The sequence below is a fragment of the Notamacropus eugenii genome, chromosome 2 (assembly GCF_028372415.1).
Source record: "Notamacropus eugenii isolate mMacEug1 chromosome 2, mMacEug1.pri_v2, whole genome shotgun sequence".
In the NCBI taxonomy this organism is placed as follows: domain Eukaryota; kingdom Metazoa; phylum Chordata; class Mammalia; order Diprotodontia; family Macropodidae; genus Notamacropus; species Notamacropus eugenii.
The window spans coordinates 117662410-117681759 of NC_092873.1; the positions used below are offsets into that span (position 1 = coordinate 117662410).

The following is a 19350-nucleotide window of genomic DNA, read 5'->3' on the forward strand; positions in this document are numbered from 1 at the left end:
TTGTTATTGAGTCCTTAAAATGACCTTCAAAGTCTAATAATATTAGCTAGCAATAGTGCTTTAAGTTTTCCATATGTTATCTCAGTTAAGCTTCACAACAGTGCTATCAAATATATATGCTATTATTACTTTCATTTTATAAATGAGGATACTGAAATGGAAAGAGGTTAAGAGACTTTATACAGAGTCTTATAGCTTGTAACTCTCTAAGGCAGGATATGAACTCAGGCCTTCTTGACTCCAAGTCCAACACTAACTTAGACTATAAACTAACTGCCTATCTTCCTATTCTTATTTTACCTATAGGGAAATTGGGTTACAAAGAGGAGGATACTGGTCCCATATCTTTCAAGTTATAGTATCCTAAATTTGTAGCTCCTGTACATCTTATCCTGAAACACACCATTTCTGTGGGGTACCCTTGTCCTGCAACTTTGGAAAACCCAATGGTTCTCCAGAATGGTGTACTCAAAAACACATTGGATTTGGTGTCAGAAAATAAGGGCTTAAATTATGGATCTCCTATTTTTTCCTGGTATGATACTGGGAAAGTTATTTTTCCTCCTTGGGCCTAAACTTCCTCATCCACAAAAGAAAAGAATCAGGATTTGACATCCATTCCAATTCTAACATCCTAGGAAAACTACCAATAAAAATCTATGGATAACTACAATGGAAATGTATGGTATATCAACGAATAACTCTGTATTGAGAAATAATTGACCCATGTATATACATTGGGAAACCTTATATAGATAGTTAAAGGTTGTCCTTGTGCTTATTAGTCAACATTTGGTAATTTTTCTCCCATTGATCAGTGTCAGTTCTAGGCATGAAGAGATCAAACTCTTTATATATTTAATTCAGTTGTATTGTACCTAATATTTGTGTGTATCAAAAAAAACACAGTTCTAAATCTATGATCTTATGATGTTACATGAGGTCATTGTCAGTAGCATAATGTAATGAAAAGAGTATCAGATTTATAGTTAGAAGACCTGGATTTGAATTCTGGCTTTGCCATTGATACATTTGTAATCTTGGATAAGTCCAACCCTGAAACTCAGTTTCCACATCTATAAAATAAGGGGGTTAGAATAGATTACTTCTAATATCCCTTTCAACTCTAAATCTGTGATGCTATATTCTCTGAAGAAAAATTTTAGCAGTTAAAATTCACTTCCATTCTTTGAGGATCTATTTTTTAATGAATGGACGAATGAATTAACAAATAAACATTTATTAAGTATTTAACCTGTGCCAGGCACATGTGTTGAGAGGACAGATAAAAAGGAGTTTATATTCCAACAGAGTAAAACAGCACATATTGAAGGGTGGTGGCCAGGGATGGATGTTTTGGTCTGGGAAGTCATAAGGATAGTGAGTGGAGTGATAGAGTGAATTGGCATCTATTCCAGTAATAGTAGTGCTGGTTTGGTTTACAGAGAGCAAGACAGAAATCAGAAAGGTGGAGTGACAGAGGTGGCAGAGCATGAAGATAGTCAGAGTGTAGTGGCTCAGAGTTGGGAGGTATAGAGTGGTGAATTCTCACCTGTCAGGAGTGCAGCCCCCTTAGTGAGATCTGGAGTGTCAGTTTGGAGGCAAAGGGTAGAGTGATGGAGCATGACAAGAAGTAGACTATGATGGGTCTGGGGATAACTAGTTATGGTTTCCCTCCACCAGTGTAGATCACAACCCTTTTTATTGTGGAATGGATGATATTAATAACTGGAAAATAACCTGATGATCAACCTCTGAATTTAATTGGACTAATTCTCAGAAGACAACGCAGTCTACTACCAGACAAACAAACATCAGGTAATATTAACATGTTAACTTATGAGGGCAAATGTAGACTTTAAATATATATGAAAGGCTTCACAATATGGATAAAAGCATCTAGATTAGGAATATAAAGTCAATGAAATATACCTAGAAGGGTCATTAGACATAGTCTAGATAAATCCTCTCATTTTACAAATGAAGAGACAGATGTTTAGAGGTAAAGTGACTTACCTAAGATCACACAGGTAGAGTCATGGTTTGAACCCAGGTCACTTTGAATACAAACAGGGAGTGCTCTGTCCACTGTATCATGCTTTTTCTTAATACTAAACTCTTAATTGATGTCAAAATTTGAAGTTTTTCAAGCTTGGTAAATAGATCCTTGGAGAAATCAGGGTTGCCTCCATACCTCAATGAGGTATAAGATCATATTTAAGCCAAATATCAGTTTATAAAAGACTACAAAATAGATTTTTCTAAGAAGCATTTTTCCAAAATTCCTAATTATCATATTTATATATCCTGGGCTTCAGAATATATCCCCCTCAAAATTCCCCAAATAAATAAATGACCCAAAGATATAAATCTATTTTTTTCCATCTAATATGTATCATCATGGCTATGAATTCCAACTTGCAAAGCCCTAAGAAATAAAAAAGTAAGAAGCAAGGCTGAATTATTGGAGATGATGACATAATTGTTGGATTATTTTTACTTCCTATGTTAGGGGAAAATTTGTATGATGTTTGAGACCCTATTTTAAAGTCATTATTTTTCTCAGTGAATCAGCATCTCTTTATGACAATAATTCTATCCCACTTTGTAAGGACATATCCCTAAAATAATTAAGGCAAAACTTTTGCTTAGAACAAGAGGATAAGAAATAAAATCTTCAATTGTCACAAGACCAGAAAGGCAAAATTCAATCAACGTAATAAACATATATAGAATACTCGCTATACGCTGAACAATGCAGATAAAAAGAATAAAAATGAAACAATTCCTGTTCTCAAGGAGCTTATATTCTACTGGGGAGAGGATACAACATGTATATGGTTAAATATATGATCTATATTAAAAAGTAAAGCAACATAATTCCAATTGGTTCAGAGTACTAAAAACTGAAGTTTGCTTCAGGAAAGGGCTTCACTTAGCAAGTAACACTTGACCTGTGCTTTAAAGGAAGCTTGGGTTTCTAGGGGGGCAGTTACGCATCTCAAGAATATTTTGTGTAGTCCCAGTTACACTTTCTCTAATGTTTGCCATGAAAATGTCAAAACTGGTAATAGAGGCTTCCCCAAAAAAGGGGAAATAATTGCAATGACTGCCAATAGTGCTGGAGACATGAGAAGAGGTGTTGACCCTCCTCAACCCACTCCAATTAAAACAAATCCAGGGATTTTATACATAAATGTAAAATTTATGCATATTTTCAATCTAGAATTGATTCTTGATTATTTTTACACTTTCCATCTTATGGAGCAAAAAGGACTTTTCAAATGCTCTCCCAAGGCTCTTCCTCATCAATGAGGGCATATCAATAAGTCACTGCTAACAATTTCTTTAGGACTAAAGATTTGACTCCTTTATGAAAATATTAGAATCTAGATCAAGTATTTACACTACTTTCTGGATTCTTGTTCAATATGGATCACACTATAGATACTGCCTCTAGGTCCTGCTTTTGCCTTCCTCTTTCTCTTTTCTCAGTGAAAAGACCAAACCATCTTTTGGTGAAACAAAATGAAAGGTGAACTTTTTATGCCTGCTTGACTGAAGCTAATTTCGTTGTAAGGAAGGGGCTTCCTTTTTGGGGAAAGCGCCAAAAGCTTGAAATGACAAATACATGCATATACCACATATGTTACCTGGTGGGGATATTACAGTGAAAAGAAAGTACCACTTCGACCCGGAGCTTGAGACAGCCAGATTGGAGAAGCTGACTTGGCCTTGGTGAGCTTCTGAATGGGTATGCCCTGCATATACAAAAATAACAAATATAGAAACAAAAATAGCCGGTTTTAATTCCTGCCTGTCCAAGAGAAAACTCCACAAGCCATCTCCTAAGCCCAGAGGTGATGCTTTAATTTTCAACCACCAAAAAAATTGAGCTGGAAAATACATTTACATTATATGGTCCATCCCATTTCCTTCAGGCAAGACTTGGGACTAAACCATCCCAGATAATTGAATCTTATTCTTAAAGGGCTTCCAGTAAAGACATTCTACAAGTTCCCTAGAGAAACAATTTCAGGGGCCCCATATAGCTGAGGGATTCATTATTCATACATTAAATTCTTGCTATTGTATTACATGGCAGAATAGTCAGGATTCTGTTTTAAAGTTCACTTAATAATGATTAGAAAATGTGGAAGTCACCTTAATCTTTTTTATTCTTTTAATCACCACTAACCAGGTGACCCTGAAAAAGTAACTTCAGTGACCTTTACCTTGGTTTTTCCCATATGGAATACTAGGCATATAACAGATGTGAATTTCTAAACAGTGAGCCTGAAAATAGTCAACATCGAATGGGCTGTGAGGAAACAGACGTATGATATCACTATCACTAGAGCTGTCAATTGATCTAAGCAATCTAAAAAGCAATTTGGAGTCATGTAAGAGGCTAAACTCTTTCATGCTCTTTGATATAGTGATCTTACTATTGAACATATACCCAAAGGAGGTTAAAGGCTGAGAGAAAATACATATATACATATATATATAATTTATATGTATTATATATATGTATATATGTCATATATATATATATATATATATATATACTTACATAAAACAACCAATAGCTAGCATTTACACAATACTTTAAGGTTTGCAAGTACTTTACATATGGTCTCTCATTTGATCAACAATCCCATGAGATAGGTGCTACTATTATCCCCATTTTACATATGTGAAAATTGAAAGCAACTTGTTCAGGGTCATATAGCTATTTACTGTCTGAGGGAGGATTTGAACACAGGTTTTCAAGTTTAGTGCTCCATCCACTATACCACTATAGCTATCTATACATCTGGAAATATTAATAACAGCACTCCTAGGAGAAAAAAGGGGGTGGTCAGTTGAACGAATGGCTGAACAAATTGTGGTATATACATATATATAATGAAATACTTGTTTCCTTATAAGAAGTGATGAATATAAAGAATTCAGAGGAATATGGGAAGATATATGAACTGAAGCAGAGTGAAGTAAGTCAAATCAGAAGAACAACACACATAATAACTTTATTAATACACATGAAAATAATATTACAAAGTGATTTATGATTGATGGCAATAGAAAAACTCAGTTCCAGACTACTGATAGTAATGAAACAGAAATCCCTCTTCTCGGTAGAGAGGCAGAGACTATGGTTGTAAATTTTTAGTATAGATATATATAGTCAGATGTGGTCTATTGGCTTTCCCAATTTCTTGTTTTCATAGTAAGGGAAAGTAAATTGGATGGTGGAAGGGGTAAAAGGCAATTATTTTGATGTAAAAACAAAAGATAATAAAAACACATTAAGTAAAGATAAACAGTAAACCTGTTTACTGTTTATCCAAAAGGCCCTAAGAGGGTGATAACTTATATATGGTACCAATTTTAGAGTCATATTCACATAGTTATTAATTATTCCCTTGATTACTCTGCCTCTGAGGTTCTTCTAATGACTAGTTGTGTTCATTGTACTCCATAAGTGGCTATATATTTGATTTGGTGAATATAGTTCTTAAAGTTTATAAATTGGTTTGAGATCTACATGGCTGAAAGGTGCTATAAAGATATAGCATGTCTAGCGCTACATTCTTCAATTCAATAGCATCATTCTTTTTAGAAAAATATTACATTTGCTCATCAATTTTGCCAAGCTAACTAAAACTTCCTTTTTTGGAAAAGGTATTTTACTTTATCTCCTCTGAGCCTCAAAATAAATAAAAAGCCCAGAAAATGGAAATAAATAAGCCAAGACTCAAATAAATGATGGCCGTTCAAGACAAATGCAGTTTATACTCCTTAAAACCTATATGCATCAAAATTATGGTCAATAAACTCTTACAAACAATGAACTACAGGGTACAGATGTTCAACGCGCAATCGTTTGCTGCAGTTTTTCCTTTGACAAACGTCCTTATTGTGCTCATCTTTGGAGGAATACAAAACAGCATTTAATCGCAATGTGTCCGTGGAGCACAGTGAGTCTGCCTCGTAGAACAGCAGCCAAACTGCCTAATGGAAAGTGTTTTAGCTCCAAATGGGTGTGCTTTTGCGTTAAATACCAGCTTGCCTCAGAGATCTCTGAGAAGATTCCTTTTCTCCCTATATATATATCTATGATATTCTCAAATTTGAAGCATATGTGCCCAAAAGCTGAGACAGTTGCTACAAAGTACAGTACATTACTTCGGGGTTCATCATATCCTTGGAATTGCAATTATAAAATATACAAATGCTGTTGACAGGCTCCTCCATAAAAATGGAAGTAAACAGTGAGCTGAGTGGGGGAGCCTGAGGATGGCATGGAAATGGGCTTGAAGGAAGACTGAGATTGATTAACTGCCTGACTACCAGGAAGATGTTTCTACCTGCCACTTCAATGCTTCTCTGTGCTGACTATGAGTCCCTTGAACATCTTCTAAGTCACCCCCATATACACACTACCAACAGCACTGCATAATTAAATACATTTTTTTCAATTACGCTAAACGTTTTTCTTCCATAAAGTTATGAGACCTGTAACTAAATGTCAAAAGCATTGGGTTAGTTCACCAGAAAGGACCTGAAGTGAGTCTGAGTAGATGATATGATATTGTCCATCAGTTACAGACTATAGCTAGTTCTGGTTTCCACTGAGATCAGCACAAAAGAAATGCAGCACAAACAATTTAGGCTAGACACAAAGAAAAAATAGACAGTTGAAAAGTAGTGATGGTGATGACTTCAGAGGAAGCATGGCCAAGTTGAGAGAGAGCTGGTCTCCCATCCAGGAAGACCTATATTCAAATCCTGCCTCTGAAGGGTAATGCCTCTCTGAACCTGGGCAGGTCACTTAATCTCTTCCTTGAGACAACTCTCTGAAACTCTAAGTTTCAGAGAATCTGCCAACCTGTATTAGTAGAGCTTGTCTGCTCCTCTAGGAGTTCCCCTAGTTTCTATCCCTACTTAAGCGGGATTCAACAAAAATAAATGGATAAATAAATAAATAGATAAGTAGATGAATAAATAGATGAAAAAAGAAATAAAGAGACAAATGAGTAAGTAAATAAATAAGTGAATAAATGAAGGAAGGTAGGGAATTTGGAATCTTTAAAAAAAATCTTTCTGGGAGATCTTTCTGTTGTTCAGTCATTTTTCAGTTGTGTCTGATTCTTTGCAACACCATTTAAGGTTTTCTTGGCAAAGATAACGGAGTAGTTTGCTATTGCCTTCTCCAGCTCATTTGACAGATGAGGAAACTGAGGCAAACAGGGTTAAATGACTTGTCTAGGGTCATACAGTTAGTGTCTGAAGCTGTTTTTGAACTAAGTCTTCCTGACTCCAGACCCATCATGCCACTTAGCTGCCTTGAGATCTTTAGAATAGTTTAAATAATAATCTTCCTGTATTGTTAAGATAATTTTTATGGAACTAAGGTATTTTTAATGGAATTTGAAGATCTTTCCCATCCATTAATAGGCTTATGTGACCTGCTTAAGTCACATGGAAGCCTAAGTCATATGAATTTGAGTCATATAAAGCCTGTGGTGGCAGGAGCTTGTCGAATGAGTGAAACAGGAAGAGACAGAGCTTGGGCAGAGCTGAGAGGAAGTAGGTCAGACTAGTCATAGCCAGGAAGGACAGAGGAAGCAGGCAGCTGGCTGTGAGTGAGTGAGAAAAGGGTGTTTTGCTTAAGGGAGCCTGTTTGTGGGAAGGCCTGATAACATGTATAGACTTTTTGGTTACTAGGATGGGTTTCTTTGTTGCTATGATGGATTTGGTTTTCTGGTGTTGGGATTTGACTTTGTGATATCTGAATAAATGTTTTGGTTCTGTCTTCCATGTGGAGAGTGTGTTATATTTTGAGATTCAGAACTGTGCTGGCATATTCATAACCACTGTAGGGATTGTGAATATTGTATTGGCACTACACTTCCCAGCAAAGTTTTGGTGTAATATTGATTAGACATAGGGGAAAGAGATCTATCTCAGAATGATCTCTAGATAAGATAGGGTACATGGTTTAGATCTGGAAGAAAACCCCTTGGAGATTTTCTAGCGTAATATCTTCATTTTACAAGTGAAGGAAATGGAGGTCCACTGAGATGGAATGATTTGCATAAGATTACACAGATAGTAAATAACAGAGCCAGGATTAAAACTCAAGTCTGATTCTAAAGTCAATGATCTTCAGGGCCCAGAAGAATCTAAACTCCTAATTAAAAAGAAGAAGAATGCAGACTCCTTGAGGACAGGAACTAACTCATGTTTGCTTTAAAATTGCCAGCTCCTAGCAGAGTGCCTTGCACATCAAAGGCACTGAGGAAATATTTGCCAAATTGAATTTCCACCACAGCATAGATGGTTCTTGAGTTTAAAGTTCTCCACAATCTTGCCTGTGCTTTAATTCCTGCTAAAAGTGAACTTCCAGAAATGTCCATGAATAGAAGTGGAGAAATAAAACAATTGATCAGGACCACGAGGTAATGAGGCAATACCCTCCAAGATAAGTTGGCCAAGCAAAAGGAAAGTCAGATTCTGAAAGCTGCATTGTGGGCTGGGTATAGACAATAGCCTTGAGGGGCTGGTTCACCAGACTCTAAATATGTCAGCACTGCAGGCGTTATTTTCCCAAAAGCCAATATCTATCTAAAGACTGTACATGGGAGCATAGCATAAAGGAATCATGGGATAATCCTCTGCAAACAGAGTGGTCATTAAGTTTTTTATTTTTTTAAATTGAGTGACAGTTATGAGTTTTGCAAACAAAACAAGGAGAGAACGCAGACAAGTGCAATGGAGATTGCAAAAGGAGTAGGAAAAAAGTATTAGAAAACATATCCTTCAAGGAAAAACTAGAAAGGTAACGGGTCAAAAAGAAGTATGATAAAAAGGCAAGGGAATTTTAAACAAAGCAGTCTGAAGGTAGGAGAGGCTCCCCTTAGTAAAAGGGAGAAGCTAATCTCTGAATCTAACAAGATACAATAAACAAACAGTAATAGAGCATGAGATATTTAGTTTAGACCAGGGGTGGGGAACCTGTAGCGTGGCTGCACTTGAGGACCTAGAGGGCCACATGTGGCTGCCAGGTTGCAGGTTCCCCAATCCTGGTTTAGACTTTCTGATTAGAAGGGTTTTGAAATAATGGAATACATAAACAAGGATCTTTAGGCCAGGGCTTCCACAGAAGAATTTTTAGAAGGGGAGAGGACCAGGGTTTGAATCCCAGCTCTATTTCTTTACCACCTGTATGATCTTGGCTAGGTCATTTGACATGTCTGGGCCTTGCTTTCCTTATCTATAAAATGAGATTGTACTAGATGATTTCTAAGGAAACTCAACCCTAAATACCATGACTGAGAAAGTTCTGCAAAGAAGCAAAGGGTATAAATGAAGCAACATCTAGACCTCCACTTTGGTGACTAACTGGAAAAAAACAAACAAACCTGGGCATACTTCTTATAACTGTACAGGACAAGACCTACCTATATTAATACTATAGTAATACCCTCCCACATTTCTAACTTAATAAAAAATAGTCATAATTATTATTATTATAGGTAGCATTTATATAATACGCACTATATACCAGGCACTGTGATAAGTATTGCTGGTAAGTTGTTTTTCAGTCATGCCAGTTCTCTATAACCCATTTGGGGTTTTCTTGCCAAAGATACTGGAATGATTTGTCATTTCTTCTCCAGCTCATTTTTAGAAAAGAGAGAACTAAGGCAAACAGGGTGAAGTGACTTGCCCAGGGTCACATAGCTAGTAAGCGTCAGAGGCCAGATTTGAACTTGCAATGATGAGGCTTCCTGATTCCAAGCCCAATGCTCTATCCACTGTGTCATCTAGCTGCCCAGTTATGATTTCATTTGCTCCTCATAACAACTCTAGTAAATAGGTGCTATTATTATCCCCATTTTATAAATGAGGAAACTGAGGAAAAGTAAGGTTGTTAAGTGACTTTCCTAGATCACACAGTTAGTAAGTATCTGAGGCTGAATTTGAACTCAGGTCTTCCTGACTCCAGTCTTGAAGCTCTATCCACTGCCCCAAAATGATTAAGAATTGATGACAACCTCTTTTGACGAAGCATATACTTGAAACACTTCATGCAATGACTATTTTGGCATAAATATCAACCTACTGCAGAAAAAAAAAATAAGATATTTATTATGTCTAAGATTGCCTTCATCCTACATAGGATAACATTTCATATTTATTAAAACAGCCATGTGGAGGATCAAAGGCAGAGGGCCTAAGAGAAATCAGGTCAGTTTATATAAGCAAGTTATAGTTGTCATATTATAACCTACATATCTTTTGACTGGGCAGATCAGACTGGCCTATTTTTGAAAAACATAAAGGCCAAATAAAATGTCAACATTGACTTGGTTCTATTAGTGATGCAATTTTGACTTTCCTTGATTTGTGACAAACACAAAAAACAAAATTTGAAATCTATTAAAAGATATGTGTGAGAACGTCACTTTTTTCTTTTTTCTTTTCTTTTTATTTTATGGAACAAAACAAGCATTTCCATAACATAGTAAAATTTAAAAAAAAGATAATTGTCCATGAAACTACAAATCTACAACGCCAACTTTCTATTCCTTTTACATATACAACAAAATTATCACGTACATTTCTTTTTTTTTCTTTTTTCCCCTCCTCCCTGGAGGTTGCTACCATATACATATATATATATATATACATATATATGTATATATATATGTGTGTGTGTGTGTGTGTGTGAAATTGTTCTCTGTATACTTCTATTGTCAGTTCTTTCTCTGGATGTGATAGGATCTTCATACATTCTTTACAGTTAATTTGGACATTTATAATAGACAAAATAACTTAATTGTTCAAACTTGATCTTAAAACCACATTGCTGTTACTGTATATAACGGTCTCTTGGTTCTGCTCATTTTTCTTCATCATTTTGTGCAAGTGTTTCCATGTTTTTCTAAATTCATCAAGCTCATAATTTCTTTTTTGGGGGTGGGAGTTTCACATATAATTTTAACTTTTTGTTATTCTGAATTTGAAAAACATCCACAGACATGAACATTTCCATGTACAAAGAAGTACAAAAAAGGACTGCATGCAGATCACAAATCTTTAGTTTAGACAACTTGCATTTCTTTTCAAAATCACGTAAGATATTCCAAATGTTTGTTTCAAAGCTTTCTTGATTGTTTGTGTCTCCCTTCAAAGTCCTCTGTCCATTAAAAAATGCTGAAGTGACTATTTTTCTTCTTTGTATTTTCTTTGCTACTTATCTCTCTGCCTCTAACTTTGTCTCTCTATCACTCTTTCTCTGCCATCACTATTATTTGTAATTATTATTCCTTTTCTTCCTCTCATATTTGCCTTCCCTCCCATGACTAACTTTTTCAAGCTATGTCTTGAAGAGTGACAGTGGCATTCTATAAAATGTTCCTTGCTATCCCTATCAGAAATACAATAGAAAGTCATTGTTCTATCCTAGAGGGGCAGGTGATGTGGTGGAAAGAGTCCCATACTTGATACTACAAGATTTGGGTTTGAGTCTTGTCTTTGTCAGGTACCAACTATGTGACTATGAACTCATCATTTCTTATAGCATAGTAGTATTTCTTCACAATCACATACAACAACCTGTTCAGCCATTCCCCAACTGATGGGTATCCCTGCAATTTCCAGTTCTTTGTCACCACAAAAAGAGCTGCTATAAACACTTCAGAACATATAAATTCTTTTCCTTTTTCCCTGATCATCTTTGGAAATAGATCAAGTAGTTGTCAAAGGGTATAGGTAGTTTAATAACTTTTAGGTCATAATTCTAGATTGCTCTCCAAACTTATTGGATCAGTTCACAATTTCACAAACAATGAATTAGTATCCCATTTTTTCACATCTTCTCCAACATCTGTTACTTTCCCCTCCTATCATTTTAGCCAATCGGGTATATGTAAAATGATATCTCAATGTCGTTTAATCTGGATTTCTCTAATCAATAATGATTTAGAACATTTTTAATGACTATAAATTGTTTTGATTTCTTCATTGGAAAACTATCTATTCATAACCTTTGACCATTTATCAATTGGGGAATGACTCATATTCTTATAGACTTGACAAAATTCTTTATACATTTTCATATGAGACCCTTATCTGATATTACTTTTTGATGCTAGGCAGGAAAAAACATTAAAAAAATTACTTAAGTGTCAAGCACTGTACTGGGCACTGAGGAGACAATAAAAGCACACAGGGTAATCCCCTGACTGAAAGAGCTTCCATTCCAATGGAGAAGACAAAACATGTTAGAAAATGGCATGGTGAGGAGATTGCAGTTCTCTGAAAGATAAGGCAAAGGTTTCACTTACCAGCACTGAGAGTAGAACCAAGGGTGGAGTCAAAGAGTAGGACCATGGTAAGGAGACAGAACAAGTTAGAAAAATAGAAGAACAGGGATTACACATAATCTGCCTAACCTGGAATCAGAACCAACTATCCTGGCTCTGAAAACATCTCCATATTTTTTTGAGCAGGATTACTTTGCAGAAATACAATTATTAATCACAATTTAGTAAAATTAAATGTTATTGTTGTTGAGTTGTGTCTGACCCTTTGTGACCCCATTTGGGGTTTTCTAATCAAAGATACTGGAGTGGTTTGCCATTTCCCTCTCTAGCCCATTTTACAGATGAGGAAACTGAGGTAAACAGGGGTAAGTGACTTGCCCAAGGTCATGCAGCTACTTACTTACTAATGTCTGAGGAAGATGAGTCTTCCTGACTCTAGGCCCCATGCTTTATCCACTGTATCCCATAAAAGTTTTACATAATTAAGATTGGACCTGTCTTTCACTCTACTGACAGATCCATAGAAGGCAGATCACCATAACATTAAAAAAAAAAATGTATGCCAAAAGCCAATATTTCTAAAAGAAAGGAAAATTAAAAGGTCTAAATGCATAATATAGGGTTTTCCTGCTCCTCCCCTATTATTATTTAGTAACATTATACCAACAATGGCTTGTTACACTTTAATTCATGCATATAGAATGCCATTTTTTCTTTCTTTTTAACCACTAAAAAGGAAACATGTGTTTATAATCTCAGGATTACATCCAGATTCTGCAGCAGTTTTTAATTCCAAGATCACACCTGAACCAATATTAACAAGTATGTGTATTTAAAAGAGCTATGTAAACTTTTCTTCCACAAAACAGCATAAACCCACAGTTTGGCCTATTAGCCTCCTTAGAACAATGAAGAATTCAAAAATTCATAGGCTAGATGAAATGTATGGAATAAGTTTCTTCCTTCTAGTATCTCAGTACAGGCTTTTCGATTTGGGGTTTTATTTTTGTTTGTTTCTGCTCTTAAGTATATTTGTCTTTTCAGTTGCTTCATTCACGTTTCTCACCTCACCTACCTCGGCTACTGGAATTAACCTACTCAGCTTTTCTAGGCAATTACAATTACTGGTCACCATTCTACAGGAAACATACATGATGAAGGAGAGCCCTTAGGTTGGATGGTAAAGAAATGCTTGGGTTCTGCCTTCTGTTCTTCCTGAGCATACTGAGACTTAAATAACAAACAAAATTTTATCAAAGCTCTCCATTACCAAGTCAGATGTTAAAAACAGTATTATCATTGTCATGTATTATCCTTATCATGGATTAAGACGAAGAAAATGATTAAGGTAAAGTAATTTGCTTGTTGCAGAAAGCCAATAGTATAAAGATGACTAAAACTCAAGGCTTCCGTGTTTCTAATTCTTGACTTAACCTACAAGGCTGTGTAGTCCTTTGGATACAGTGATGGGCTACTGTGTAAAATTCTGCTAAGGCTTTACAATGTTTTGTTAATGCTTGGTTTTTCTTGGTAAAGATACTAGAATGGTTTGCCATTTCCTTCTCCAGTTCATTTTATAGTTGAGGAAACTGAGACAAATAAGGTTAAGTGACACTTGACCAGGGTCACATAACTAGTAAGTGTCTGAGGCACAATTCGAACTCAGATCTTCCTGATTCTAGGCCTAGAATTGGGCACCTACCTGTCTTTCATTTCCTAATACTAGCTTCCAATAGATTCCTCTTTTAAAACAAAGATATGTAGTTAAGGAGAACTGACACATGAATTAAGTCTAATAAGGTATTCCTCATAGGAAATCTGTAGTTCACCATCTGTCCAATGTCAATCAACCTATAAGTTTATCAACAAACATTTATTACATGCCTACTATGTTCTAGGCAATGTGTTAATCACTAGGAACACAAAAAAATAAAAAGGAAAGGCTGCCCCTATCCTTAAAAAGGATAATGGACAAGATACATGTACGCAAAGAAATAAATAGAAGGTAAACTACATGCAGAATAAATAGGTAATTATGAACAGAGGGAAAGCACCAGAATTAAGAAGGGTTGGGAAAGGCTTGCTATAAAAGATGGGATTTTATTTGGGACTCAGAGGAAGTGAGAGAGGTCAATAGGTACAGGTGAAGAGAAATTGAACTCCAGACATGGGGGATAGCCAGAGAAAATATCCTGACTCAAGATATGGAGTGTCTTGTTTGTGGAATAGGTAGGAAGCCAGTGTTACTGGGTCAAAGAGTACATTCATGGTGGGGAGGAAGGTGTAAGAAGACTGGAAAGTTAGGAGGGAGGTAGGTGATAAAGGGCTTTGCATGTCAAACAGAGAATTTTGTATTTGATCCTGACGGCAATATGGAGTTTATTGAGTTTTGGGAAGGGGGGTTAACATGATCAAACTTGAACTTCAGAAAAATATTGTAGTGGCTGTGAGGAAAAAAGGTGTGTTTCACCGTCCATCCTCTGGAGCACACATATTTTAGTGTTGTTTTCCTCTGCATTATTGTGGTCATTAAGTAAATTGCTATCTTAGTTCTACATTAGCTCACACAAGTGTTCCCAAGTTTTTTTTTCCTTCTACATTCTTCATATATGTTATTCTTATGTTGTAATGTTATGTTTCAGTCCTTCCTCAACTCATGGGTACCCACTTTGGTTATGGATTCTTGCTATAGCACTGCTGTAATTTTTTGTATGTATGAGACCTTTCCCTTTGTCTTTGACCTCTCTAATCACAATTCTTTGTGACCAAAGAGAAATTGAAGGTACAAAAATACTCTCAAAACTTTTTACAATTTTAGGGGAGAAAAATGGATTTTTATTCTCTCCCTTCCTTTCTTCCTTCTTCCTGTCCTCACTGCCTTTTGCTTCCATCCATCCTTCCTTCCTTCCTTCCTTCCTTCCTTCCTTCCTTCCTTCCTTCCTTCCTTCCTTCCTTCCTTCCTTCGTTCCTTCCTTCCTTCCTCTCTTCCTCCCTCTCTCCTTCCCTCCTTCCCTCTCTCCCTCCCTCTCTCCCTTCTTTCCATTCTTTCTCTGTCTCTCTGTTGGCCATTATTCTGAGTCTCCCTATTTTGCCTTGGTTGCTCTTGTAGCAGCCACTCAAAAGCCCAACCCTAATGCTGACTGGCACGGAAGTTTTATGTTGTTCTTTTCTGACATGGACTATTTTACTTCTCCTTAGGAGGCTGGTGCCCTTCCCTTCACCCTCACTCCCATGAACTCATCATGCTGGCCTCAGACTTAGAATAGGTACTTTAGTCTTGTTGTACCTCAGAACTCTCAAGGTGAGGCAATCCATCAGCCTTAGCCTCCTTCCCCTTCTCAGGAAGAGAAACTATATGTGGTAACACCACATCGAAGTAATACAATTTTAAGAGGATGTACAAACATCAGATCTATACAAGCAGCATCATACCTTTCAATACAGTTTCTGATGCCCCCTCCAAAGAAACGGCAACAATCCAAGGCTCTGAGGGAGGTCCTAATGATTCTACTACCCAGCCCTAGGAAGGAAAAAGAAAAGTTTAGAAGAGATCTGGGGAGAGGATATGGAAGGATTTTAAGGCATTTATTTCCCAGAGTATCAACTGAATATAGGATCATAGACTGAGCTGAAGAAGACTTCAGAGGTCCATCTATCTAGTCTAATACCCTTACTTTACAGTTAAAGAAAATAAGGCCAAGGAGCTAATATGACTTGCCCAGAATCACACATGCAGGAAGCATCAGAGGCAAGTATGAACCCAGGTCCTCTTATTTCAGAGCCAGGCATCTTTCTGCCATATCATGCTGCTTCCTTCAATGTCATCTATGTGTTTATTTTTGTGTTTACTGTATCCTCTGTGAAAAGTGCTTTGCAAATCTTAAAGTGCTATATAAATGGCAGATATTATTATGAGGTGGTAAAGTAGATAGGGCACTGGGTATGAAGTCAGGAAGACCTGAGTTCAGATCTGCCTTCAGACAATTACTAGCTATGTGGACCTGAGCAAGTCACTCAACGTCTGCCCTAGTTTCCTCAAATATAAAATGTGCATGATAATAACAACTACTTCCTAGAACTGTTGTGAGGATCAAATGACATAATATTTTTAAAAGACTTTGCACAATGCCTGGCATATAGTAGGTGCTTAATAAGTGCTTGTTTTCTTTCCCTCTATTAAAGTCCTATCTCAGTGCCTCATTGTGCTATAGAGGTGAGTCTCAAAGGCCATGCCAAGAGAATTTAAGTCCTCAAAGATTGTAGCAAGCTGAAAAACAAAAGTACAGGTGCATTAATGGACCCTTTGTGCCATCTAAGGATGAATCTGTTTAAATTTAGATAGGTCCAAGACTAAGTTGATTATAGAGTAAACTATATTTAGCTATAGTCTACTTCAAGATGGTCTACTAAGTCATAAAAGGGTCGCCATCAGTGGCAGGAAGAGGAATACCCTAAATGACAAAAATCACAGAACCCTAAAATCTCAAATAAGCATTTAATACAGATCATAAAACTAACTTGGGGGAAAAAAGGGAATAGATAGTTTTAGAGGGGAAGTAATTTAAAAGAATTTAAGAGAAAGGTGAATGACCCAGAAGGAATAGGAGAAAATAGGTTTTGCGAGAGACAAGCAGCTTATATGCTGGTTAGAATGAAGAGATGAAGGAAGAAATCTGGAGAGGAGGTAAGGGGGCATAGGATTGCACAATATTATCATCTTTCCTCTGGATAATTACCAAAGTGATCATGAACAAGTTACTTAAATTTATGGAGCCAAGCTTTATTAGCTGTCAAATGAGGGTATTGGATTAAGTCTCTGTGGTTCCCTTCTAGCTGGAGGTCTATGCTCTATGTCTTAGCCATCCTGTCTTCTGCTCATTGTATCCAGATCAGAAGTGTTCTTGTTTGCTTTTTTAAGGGGAAGAAGAAGTGATTTCATTAGTGTAGATTTTTTTTCATAGTAGAGATGAGAGAGGAAGAAATAGAAAGAAGATATGGCACTGCAAATAGAATTAGAAGAAGAGATCTTTATTTGTGATTTTAAAGAAAAGGGGAAAACTAATGAAAACAACCCTAATAACAAATATATGTGCATGTACTCATAAAATATTCTAAATGATCAAATAAACTTTGTCAATATCTCTGGTGATATAAGTGACCTGACTTGGTAACTCACTATGAGGAGGTTCAATGCTATTTTCTTCATGCCCTGCTCATAAAGCAAACACATTGAGTTTATTATTTCCTCAGTCTTTTAGTGATTGTAGGAAAGCAAGAATGTGGAATCAAAGTTAACCAGAGAAAGGAGTCAAGAAATAAAAAAATACAAAGGTAGCACTTTGTGCTGAGAAGAGAGGCATTCACTGTTTTCCTATACTGATGCTGACGTGTAAGACACATAATTAACCGAGGGGGATGGAGACAAGATGGAGGCATGGAAGGAAGAACCTGCTAGAACTCTCTTCTAAAACTACTCAAAAAAACTATAAAAAATGACTAAACAAATTCTAGAGCAGCAGAAGTCACAAAAGGACAGGCTGAAGCAAATTTTCAGCCCAAGACAATCTGGAAGATTGACAGGCCTGGGAGCAGAGCGCAGTTCAGCATAGGCCTTAGGGGGCTGAATCACTGGTGACTGTTGCAGTTTTCAGACTTCTCAACCAAAAAGACAACTTTGAAAGTCAATGGGAAGGGTCTCTCACCTGGCTGAGAGGGGACCATGATCTGGCCCCAGCCCCAGCCACTACTGAAGCAGTCTGCTTCTGGAGCCCTACACGTAACAAAGAGCTCAAAATTAAAGTAATTGGCTGGGAAAATGAGTAAACAGGGAAAAAGAAACAGACTATAGATTCTTACTTCTCAATTAAGAGGTATTTTCTTATATCATTAGTGATAAGGAAAATGAAAACATACAACCAGAAGAAGACAACAAAGTCAAAGATCCTATATCCAAAGTCTCCAAGAAAAATATTGGCCATGGAAGAGTTCAAAAAGGATTTTGAAAATCAATCAGGAGAAGTAGAGGAAAAATTTCTTTTCCTAAATGAGAGTGATTCAAGAAAATCAAGAAAAAAAAAAACATGTCAACAACTTGCTAAAGTAAACCCTTCAAAATTCTGAAGAAAATAACAGATTTAAAATTAGACTAACAAAAATGGGAAAAGAGGTCCAAAAATCTAATGAGGAGAAGGATGCCTTAAAAAGCAGAATGGGCCAAATGGAAAAAGAGGTCCAAAAGCTCAGTGAAGAAAATAATTCTTTAAAAATTAAAGTGAAGCAAATGGAAGAATGGTTTTACAAGAAATCAAGAAATTATAAAACAAAACCAAAAGCATGAAAAAATAGAATACAATGTGAAGTACCTCACTGAAAAAACAATTAACCTGGAAAATAGACCCAGGAGATATAATTTAAAAATTATTGGAGTACCTAAAAGTCATGATCAAAAAAAGAGCCTAGATATCATCTTTCAAGAGATTATTAAGGAAAACTGCACAGATATTCTAGAACCAGAGAGTAAAATAAAAATGGAAAGAATCCATCTATCACCTCCTTAAAGAGATCCCCAAAGGAAAAGTCCTAGGAATATTATAACCAAGTTCCAGAGTTCTCAGTTCAAGGAGAAAATATTGCAAGCAGCCAGAAAGAAACAATTCAAGTATTGTGAAAACATAATTAGTAGAACACAGGGATTAGCAGTTTCTACACTAAGGGATCAGAGGGCTTGGAATATGATATTCCAGCAGTCAAAGGAGATAAGATTAAAATCCAGCAAAAATGAGTATCATACTGTAGGGGAGAAAAATGGAACTTCAATGATTTCCAAGCATTCTTGTTGAAAAAACTAGAGATGAATAGAAAATTTGACTTTCAAATGCAAGAATCAAGAGAAGCATGAAAAGAAAAGAGAAACCATAAGGGACTTATAAAAGTTGAACTGCTGACATTCCTACATAAAAAGACAACATTTGTAACTCATGAGACCTTTCTCTGTATTAGGATAGTTGAA

The 19350-nt window shown here is 36.3% G+C and overlaps 1 protein-coding gene across 7 annotated transcripts in view; it reads right to left on the reverse strand.

Annotated features, from left to right (window-relative positions):
• Positions 1 to 19350, reverse strand: part of PKHD1 (PKHD1 ciliary IPT domain containing fibrocystin/polyductin) — a 640097-nt gene that overhangs the window by 37782 nt on the left and 582965 nt on the right. For 6 of the 7 annotated variants that reach the window (XM_072642432.1, XM_072642436.1, XM_072642431.1 and 3 more), the window contains 2 exons: positions 15774 to 15861; positions 3654 to 3761 (listed from right to left, as the gene is read on the reverse strand). In XM_072642432.1, the coding sequence (XP_072498533.1) occupies positions 3654 to 3761; positions 15774 to 15861 (196 nt within the window). The remainder of the gene's footprint in view (positions 1 to 3653; positions 3762 to 15773; positions 15862 to 19350) is intronic. The other variant, XM_072642437.1, reaches the window with a different exon arrangement.